General features: G+C 45.1%; 1 protein-coding gene across 1 annotated transcript in view; it reads left to right on the top strand.

The window, feature by feature from the left end:
• The first annotated feature begins 252 nt into the window (after positions 1-252).
• Positions 253-9917, top strand: part of SCAPER (S-phase cyclin A associated protein in the ER) — a 370936-nt gene continuing 361271 nt past the window's right edge. The window contains exons 1-2 of the mRNA XM_074296499.1: positions 253-368; positions 4981-5055. Of these exons, the coding sequence (XP_074152600.1) occupies positions 4993-5055 (63 nt within the window). The 5' untranslated portion in view covers positions 253-368; positions 4981-4992. The remainder of the gene's footprint in view (positions 369-4980; positions 5056-9917) is intronic.

Genomic DNA, 9917 nt, shown 5'->3' with positions numbered 1-9917 from the left:
GCAGGCGCTTAATTGATGCTTGCAGGCTGGACCTCGTTAAACTGTCTCCCTTTACACCGGACTCTGCTTAGCTGGTGTGCGTTCCGCCCCGCACGTGTTCCGGATTCGGCCCCGGGCTCCCGTGCGCAGGCGTACATCCCTCGCCCCCGCCCCTGAAGCCCGCCTCACGAGTCGGCCCGGGGAGACTCCAGGGCAGCTGGCCGCCGCGCGTGCGTGCTGCGGAAACGTCACGTGGGCACGCCGGGAGGCCCCTCCCTCACCCCGCCTCTGCCCGCCCTCGCCCCGCCCCCATCCCGGCGGGACGCTCGGAGGCGGCCCCGGGACGTTCAGCCTGCCTGGAAGTCAGGCGGGCGGTCGGCGGGCCGGGGGTGAGTGTCCCGCGGGGGCGCGTGGGCTAAGAGGGCGGGGGCGAAGGGGCGCGGGAGCGGAGACCGCGGGGCGGGGCGGGCGGCCGGTGACAGCCTCCCGCGACTGAGGGGACAAAATGGCGGCGGGGTGCTCCCCTCCCCCCAGGGCTCGCCCCGGGCCCGCCCCCGGCTCCGCTGCCCAGACCCCCGAGCGGGGTCGATCCCGAAGGGCGGGGCGACAGACGGAGAAGGGGGGGCGGGAGGGAGAGCTGTGGGGGATGGGTTCGCTTCGTGCCTCCTCCCCCAGCCGGGACTGGGGAGGGGAGCCCCCCCTTTCCGAACGGGGGAGGGGGCGGAGGCGGACTGCTGTCAGTGCCACGTGTCCGGCGGAGCTGGGGGCGGTGCCCTTCTTCGGCCGGTACCCCTGCAGCAGCCCATCCCGGCCGTGGCCCGGGCTGACCCCGGGCCGGGGTCGTGCCCTCAGGTTACCCGCGTCCCCTTCTTGGAGGCGTGCACCGGGCAGCCGGGCGGGGGGGTCCTCGCCACTGTCCAGCGCTCTGGGGAAGTGTCTCGGACCGGTGCAGCCCGCGGGGCAGCGTTTGGCTCCCTTACCCCATTTTACCGATGAGGACGCTAAGGCCGGGCCTCGGGTCCGGTACGGAAGCCCCACGTGGGGAAGGCTCGCCGTCTTTTTATTTGCATCCCCGTGGGGTGCTCTGCCCGCCTCGCGAGGGGTGGCCCTCAGTTTGCCGGCTGTAGAATGGGTCTCAGAGGTTACTGTTGGCCTTCTACAGCTCGGGCAGCCCGCCGGACCTCGAGCCCGGGGCCTGCTTCTCTAGGGTCAGGCTGCCCCCGGCAGATTCCTGCCTGACCCCTGCACCCGGAGTCCGAGGAAGCTGCAGCCCTTGTGCAGGGGGCCGGGTGCGGGTCTGCCAGGACCCCAGTGCTTAATTCAGAGAAGGGGAGCTTTCTTCTGAGACGCTCCCCGTGAGGGACGGGCATGGCTGTGTGTGATGTTTTTAACTAGTGGGGGTCCTTTCCTCCGCTGCCCAGTGGGGTTCATGCTAGTCCCGTCTCCTGGGGTTGTTACGAGACGGATCGGGAATATTTATAAACTGCCTAGCGCCGGGCTGGGCGCATAGTAGGTGCTTAAGAAATGTAGTTCCTTCCCTCCCGCTGCCCACAGATACCAAAATCACCCCCGTGGTTCTGCCTGGAAGAGCTTTGAAAGGACGAGGAACTGATTTGTTGAAGAGGTTTCCTGGTGGCCGATAAGCTGGGAAAGCTCCCTCCCTCCCTGCCCAATAAAAACGACTTGCTTAAAGCGCTGTTGAAATGAGTACAAAGGAGTAAATTTTTTTAGCTTTTTATTTTCAAAATATACGCATCGTTTTCAGCGAAACCTTGTGTTCCACATTGTTTCTCCCTGGCTTAGGCAGCGAGTAATCCAATGTAGGCTAAACACGTGCCACAAGGAGTAAGTTTCAAGCTTCCTTCTGACCCCTATTAGGAGAGTGTCCAGCGCACGTTTTCAAGCAGCTCGCCCCTGCTGTGTACAAGGGAGATTTTTATAGGTGATCGCGGGCCCAGGCGCACAGAAGGGGCATAATAAATACCGGCCGAGGCCCTTCCAGGCAGCTGGCGAGGAGGCCTCCTCCTAGTTGCTTGTGGAGGGATCCTGACAGTCTCCCCGGCAGAACGGCAAGTCCGCCCAAGGTGGAAGGGCCGTCAGGGCAGCTGGGGGTCCGAGCACCGCTGTGGGGGTCCTGGTGCTGGGGAGCTGCTGCCCCTGGAAATGGTGGGGGAAATCCCGAAGTCACAACGGACAGCTCCCTCGCCTTGGAGCCTGTAGATACAAACTCAGTCCTCGGCTGGACTTTCCTCCGACTCCCAGCTCTGAGCATTAAACAGCGCCTTTGCTACCTCCGCGAAGCTGAGCGCCAGTGCTGCCAGCCAGGAACACGTAGGAAGCGGTGGAGGCCCTGAGCTGCGGGGGCAGAACGGGGCACGGACCGGGGCCAAAGAGCTTTTAAGTTTTAAAAATAAATTTATATTGATATTTTTTGTTTTTAATTACCTCCAAATCTCATTTTCCAATTAGAGTCTCAACAATAGGAAAGACTAAAGAAAAAAAAAAAAAAACAGTACGGGAAAACTAACCAATAGAAAAAAGGTATGACGTGCAGTGTTCTACTTTTCTAGGCCTTCTACGAAGATGCCTTATATCTTCTCTTTGGGACCAACCTTGATTTATAATTTAAGAGCATTGGAGCTTTTGATTGGAAAAGTGATTTTCCTTCCCTTGAAGTACTTTAGCATTTTGTACCTCTCCATTGTCATCTCTTCCCATTTTATTTTTATGTACATCTTCTTTCCCTTAGCAACAGCAGCACACCCACAACGTTTATGTAATAGCTTAAGGTTTCTCAATAAGCATTATTTAGTGCCTGCTGCGGGTCAGCCTCAGTGTTAAGCATTGGGGGTGCAAAAGAAGGTAGGCATCAGTCCCTGCCCCTGAGGAGCTCCAGTCTGATGGTGGAGACCGCACTCCAATAGTATGTGCAGACAAGCTATAGACAGGATACACCGGCAATAAGTAAAGGCCTTCTGTGGAAGGCAGGCTGAAACCTGGAGACAACCAGGGAAGCACGCAGGGAGTGCTCCCCAGTCCTGGAGCCCGGGATGCTGGCAGGGTGGGGACCACTGTCTTGTTCCAGGAACGTTGAGAAAGCTCGGCCACGGGATCACACTAGGGGGTGGGGATGTGAGGTTTCAAAGGACTTGGAAGGTTGGGAAGCATATTTTGAAGGATTTTTGAACACCAAACAGCATTGAGTGGGAGGGAGGGGTGACTGGTCCAACCTGTGTCTTAGCGATCGCCTTGAGTGCTGGGCGGAGGCAGACTGGAATGAGGACAGACTTGTGGCCGATAGACCCCCTCACAGTCCTTGTAGAGTAGTGCAGGAATGAGATGGTGATGGGGCAGGAGAGAAGGGGCCTGTGTGACAGGGGCTGTCGAGGTGTACTAGATTGGATGGGGAAGGAATCGGGGAGACCCAGCCTGGGAGCCCAGGAGGATTTATTCTGACCTGTTCTCTAGTGCAGAGGGTTCTTTTTGCAGATTAGGAAACTGAGTCTTAGAGAATTCAAAAAATTCTTCATGATCACACTGGTAATAAGTGTTGGAGCTTTGGCTTGAATCCAGGTTCTCTGATACCTGGTCTGTTTTCTAGAGAGCAAGTAGTGTTGTACAAGTAGTCAACTTTTTCTTAGATGTTGGATGAAAGAATGGATGTTAATTAGTAGATATTATAATTAATCATATGCTCCCCCTCTGCCCTGCTAACAACATCAAGTAGCCTGGGTGACATTGAAAGTTGCTCCTAAGATACTGTGCTTTCTGTGCCCTTGGTCAACAGTAAGAATGGCTGAATTGTGGAGCAAAAGGAAAGACCTAGAGAAACCCTGGGCTTGTCTCCTCTGTGGGATGCTGATTATTAGGAAGATTATGAGAGCTGGGGGTTAATTGCTTTTTTTTGTTTGTTTGTTTCTTTTTTTGATTAGAAATTACAAAATTCATGTAGAGAAAAGATAAGACAGTCTTACCTGATCTGTTGTCTCTTTTATTTTTGATTGCTGGTCGTTGTCTTAATTGTGTGGGTAGCATGTTTTTTATTTCTTGAAGATTTATTTTATTTTCCCCAGTTAACAAGTAATTCTTTTCTTTCCCTCCAATCTCTTTGCGGGGGAAAAAAAAGCTCTTGTAACAGTTATAAACTGTTTGATCAAAACAAAACAAATTCTTGAATTATCTTTGTCCAAAAAATGTCACATTCTGCATCTTGAGGCCATGCCTTTAATGTTGGGAAGTGGCACCAAATTGATTATTTTAAGTCTGCAGTGTTATTATTATTTGTTCCTCTGGTCCCACTCACTTCCCTGTGTATTATCTCATATAAGTTTTCCCCAGTCTCTGAAAACTTTTATGATTTTTGCAACATGATGATATAACTTCACATTCCTATACTATAGCTTGTTCACATGATAGACAGTCCCTTACTTTCTAGTTCTTTGTCATACCCCCACCCCTCCAAAAAAAGCTTTATGTGCTCCAGAGATACAGTATGGATGTACCTTCTTTCTCTTTCTTTGGGAATGCTGAGGGGTGGGCTGAGTAGTGGCCTTACTGGGGCAGCAGCTATGGCCTGTGACTATTTGGGCAGTCACACCTTTCTTAGAATTGCAGCATGGATGTTTTTAAAGAAAATGTAAATCTGATTTGCTTTAAAAATACTGAGATATGTAGTAGAACATTGTTCTATCAGGAAAAAAGCCTTCTGGTCCTAGCTCCCTATAAACTAGTATGTGCTGGCATTTAGTTCATCTGAGCCTTAATTTCTTATCTCAAAATGAGGAGAGTGGACTTGATATTTTCTGAAATCTGTTGGGATATCTTAAATTCTACAAATGCTTCATTAACTACATTTGTAAAATGTCAAAAATTTTTTTTTCACTGACATATTGAGTGAAACAATTTTGTTTAATAGTTTTTAATACTTTGAAAGCTAAAATTGCTGTGTGCCAAAAAGAAAAAGATGACATTAAGGACTGACATTATCTTTTTTTATTGCAGGGATCAAAATCCATGGGTTCAGCCAAAAATATGATAAGTGAGCCTGTTGAAGTAGAAGAAGATTACCTAATGATGGTAAGTCATTCTTTCTAAAGTCAATAATAACAGGTTTTAAAAGTTGTATGAATTACATTTATTTGAAAATAAAATTATTTGCCTTGTGCAAATAAAAAAGTTATTTTTAAAGTTGTTTTTTAAAATTTGAGCTGGGCTTGCCCTTTTACTAAAATTTAATCTGTCCCTTGGACATTTTGGAGATTCCCCAAATGCTTAATTTTTTGGTACGAAAATCAAGAGAAGTGAATTTATTTGATTCATATTTCTTTTTATAAATAAACATTTACTAAATATATATTCTTACATAGTTACATTGAGACTTGAGGGAAGTTTCTATTCTTTTGTAAGACAAAGAAAAATTATCTTCTAACTGCTTCTTTTTGTAAATTTGAAAATATTATATTCCGTTTTTCTTCATGAATCATATAGCAATTCCATACTGCCTGTGTCCTAGGGTTGTTATAAAGATCAGGTGAGGTCTGAGAGGGAAAAGTGCTTTGAAACAGAGCACTGTATGAATGTGTGTGTGTGCACATATGTGTGCAGGTGTGATATACACATCTATCTACAATGTATATTATACAAATTTGAGACTTTTATTATTACTAAATGAAGGACAAAGGATGCTTGAAGTAACTGGAAAAGAAACGCATTCAGTCTTGTCTGCTCTCAGTGTCCTACATCTTAGAGCTGCCTTTGGCCCACCTGAGGCTGATCATGAACTCCTCTCAGAGTCATCTGTTCCAAATCAGATCGTTGCCTTAGCCAAGCCAGCTGGGCATTCAGCATTGGGGGAGATGGGTGGGAACAGAGAGTTGTTTGTTTGTCCCCAAAATATTTACATTTTGTTAATATTTTGTTCTATTATATAGCTGTTTCAGGTTTGCAAAACACTTTACAAATATTGTCTCACATGATTCTCATAACAACCTTGGGAGATAGGTGCTATTATACAAATGAGGAAACTGAGGCAAACTGAGAGCTAAGTGATTTGCACAGAGTCATGTTGCTAGTAAGTGATTGTGGATAGATTTGAACTCAGTTCTTCCTATCTTCAAGTCTAGACCTCTGTCCTGTGGGCCACCTGGTTGCTGTACACATACACAGCATGCATGGGTATAGACATGAAGAATGTGTTGTGTTGCTTTGTGAGGAATGTCTCATAATTGGCCTTTAAAAATTCCTTGTTCCTGGTTGTGAAAAGCTTCCTTTCCTGATTGTGAGGATGATTGTATAGAAAGCACTTTCTTGGAGAGAAGCCTCCTGGGCATGATGCAGTGCTTCTTTGGTCCAGGTGCCAGAAAGCTGGAGTTTCTGCCTGATGAGCTTTTTGAGTTGCTGTCTACTCTAGTGACATAGGCCCTGGCTGACTAGGGGTGTGGGGTGAAACAATATAGCTCCCTGTCTTTATGGAACCCGTCATTCTTTGTCATTCTCTTGTACTAGGGAAGACATCAAAGCTTTGAAAACTCCCCCCCCTCCCCCAATACTGGAGGAAACTTTCAGGATTGCAGTATACCTCGCCATTTAGTGGAATACGTGTGTATTAACAGTAATGGACTTCAGTGCTGCTGGACAGTCTGTTGTATTGTTTGGTCTCTTCCTAAGGCATTTGCAATCTACTCACTAGCAAGCTCTCTGAAATGGGCAGAATCACAGGCACATTGCTGGGAGGGAACCTTTGAGATCAGATTGTGTAATTCCCTTGTGAGAAGTTGTTTTCTGGGCCCTGATGAGTGCACAGATCACAGCTTGGTCTGTCCCAAGGGGGAACCTGTCCTCATCTGCTCCTGTTCTACTTGCTCAAACTTCTAACCAGTCTTTAACTCAGTTCCCAATTCTTCCTTCTCTGTAGCGTTGGCAACCTTTACTTGCCAGTGTGTAGGAACTGCCACTTCTTTTTCGGTGTCCCTTATCCTATTCACTTGAGCCAACCTAATCTTAGGGAGGATTTATAATATATGACATGCATGTATACAAATATATTACGTGTGTGCACACATATTACATATATGTGGTATATTTACACACAATATAATAATGGTGATATATTTAAAATATAATTGTGTGAATATATGTACATAGGTGTATTTATGCATGTATGTATGTATCTGTCTATTCCTCTATATTTATATCTCTCTGGAGCAAGCATACTCAATGTTTCCAGAAGTTCTCTGATCTAGTTTCCCGGAGACTTCTCTGAAGTTTTATTCTGGCTCTTTGATTTCCTGAAATCTGCCGTGATGACTAGATCCTTTCAAATTCATGTGTTTTCTCCCTTGAGTTGTGGCTGGGATGACTTCTCTTTTTTTTCAGACATCTGTGGCTTTGGCTCCATTCAGCTTCAGTGCCCTAGGTTTGATGTATTGGTAGATTTATGACTAGCATCACATCCTTTGCTATTCGACTAGAAAGCCAACATGGTACCTTGCTGACCCTGAAATTCTTCCATGTGCATGTGATTTCTGCCTCATCTTCCATTCCTTCTATTACTCAGGATCAATTACTGAAAAAAGCCATATGTGTTACAGGTTACTTTATTTTAAAATTTTGTCTTATTTTTGTTGACAGATTTTGTTTTTACATCACATTCATTTCCTAGTAAATCCTTCCCCTCTCCTCTATACAGTCAGCTGTTATCTGTAACAAAGATTTTCAAAGGAGAAAAAAAGTATATCTGTAGAATGGAATACATACCTACTCTGTTTGACAATGTATTCAATATTCTACTCTGCTTTCCCACCAAATTCTCTACTCTCAGTTACAGATTATTTTAGACAACAATCTAATGCCCAGCTACTGCATCTCCTCATACCTCAATTATCACATGAATAAAATATGCCTGAGAGAGCAAGTTTTCTCATCCTTAGGGCCAGAGAACATGTCATTGCTGGGTGGGTGACTTACACCATGACCTCTTGATGTTTAGCTTAGTGATGTTTTTGGTGTAATAAGCTGCCCCTGGGTTACTGTCTTCTTAGGAAAGCTTTTCCTTCATTATGATTCTGGAAGAAACTAAAAATGCTTCTTTTTATTTTGTGAGTGTGAGATTAGGAGGGCTTGGAGAAAAGAAAGCTATTGGAGTAATAGAAACAGTGCCCAGATCTGTGGAGGAGTCCATAAAGTATAGCACAAATTGGGAGAAAAGAGTAAGCTTGGTAGGTTTGGAAGAAAGACAATGAAGCTGTGGGAGATATGGAAACTCTACCATAAAAACATCTCTTAACTTGAAAAGAAAAAAATACTCTGTGCTTTAAAAACAAAACAAAACAAAACAAAACAAAACAAAAAAAAACTTGGGTGCCACATAGTCCAAAATATGCTTTGGATTATGGGAGAGAATTTCTTTGTAAAACTTCACGCTAAATCTGTGATTTTGCCAGTGGGGGTCAATCTACTCCGTGATAACAGATTGCAACCCCTTTTAAGAGTTGCTGTGGCTGAAAAATTCCTGGTGATGCAGCTGGCCTGGTGATTAGCTTCTTGGAATATAACTTGTCCTCTGACAGTAGACATATTGTTCATCTCTGGACCTTTCCATCTTGGAACTGTTTCAGCTTAGTAGAACCTGCCAGGTCTTGTATTTGAGAAATCAGGGTCAATTTACCCCATTGACATGAGTGGGACTTCAGTGAAGTGAGGAAATCTTGCAGATTTTGAAATAAAATAAGTTGACCTTCTTTGGATAATGTGGAGTTTCATATTGAAAATTTTGTAATTCATTGAATTTTAATAAAAATTTATCTTGTAAAATGCTTTATAATTTTTAGTGCTTTAAAGCTTTCTAAGCATTTTCTCCACAACAAGCCTGTGAGGGAGGTAGTGCAAGTATTCTTTCTGCTTTATAAATGTGTACATGAGCCTGGTTTATCTGAACTTGTGTTAGAAGTTAGTGAGGTAGGCAGTGGGCTCAGCTGGCACTGTAGGAAGCTTTTCTCAGTGCTCCTCCATTTCAGAGCCTTCCTTCTCGTTATCTACAGTTTATTCTGCAAGAACTTTTTTGTATGTTATCTTCCTTGTGTTCACTGACAGCAGGGACTGTTTTTTGCCCTTTTTTGTATATCCATTGCTTAATTGTGCTAGGCACATAATAGGTGCTTCATCAATGGCTTTTGACTGATTTTTGATTTGGAAAATATCATCTGATAAACTAGTAGCATCTGATGAACAGGGAGCTGAGAGAAGGAGGGGAAGTGGGACTGTTTAACTTGCTAAAGGAAGATGTACAAGCTCCTGCTGCTTTGGAAAGTCATCCCTAGGAAAAGAAAAGTTTAGCCTGAGGAACTGTATAGATTGCATCCCTGTTCTTTCATAGAATCCTAGGATCTCAAAGAATGGGAAAGGACCTTGGATGTCATCCAATCCATGCTAGGCCTAAGCAGGGATCTCTTGACTAGTCACATTTCCACTTTGAGATCTTAAGGAGTGGGAGTACAACCCCCCCCCTCCCTCCAAGCCATCTTCACCTACCATTTCCTTAGAGTTGGGAGGATCACCCAGTGTGTGTTTGAAGACCTCCACTTCCACTTCTGTCCCCACTCTCCTTTCGCTGTAATTTTTTCAGGGATTCTTGAGTACCTTCTCTGTCTGCTTCTCCCTCCAGGTGCTCTCTCAGGGACCACTTGTAAAGTCTCCTCTAGACCTCCTTTTCATGTATTCTAATTTGTCATTGTCCTCCCTAAACTATGGTCTGAATATGTAGTTCAGTAATAAATATGGGGTTCATTCAAGGTAGAAGACAACTGTAGACTTTTGTTGTAGACTTCTATTAATGCCCTCCAATATTGCATTAGTCAGTCTTTTTTAAAAAATTTTTATAATTATAACATTTTCTTTGACAGTACATATGCATAGGTAATTTTTTTTTTTTTTTTTACAAC

Source organism: Sminthopsis crassicaudata, chromosome 2 (genome assembly GCF_048593235.1).
Source record: "Sminthopsis crassicaudata isolate SCR6 chromosome 2, ASM4859323v1, whole genome shotgun sequence".
Lineage (NCBI taxonomy): Eukaryota > Metazoa > Chordata > Mammalia > Dasyuromorphia > Dasyuridae > Sminthopsis > Sminthopsis crassicaudata.
Note: the sequence above shows the minus strand (reverse complement) of the source record. Positions and strands in the feature narration are given on the sequence as shown.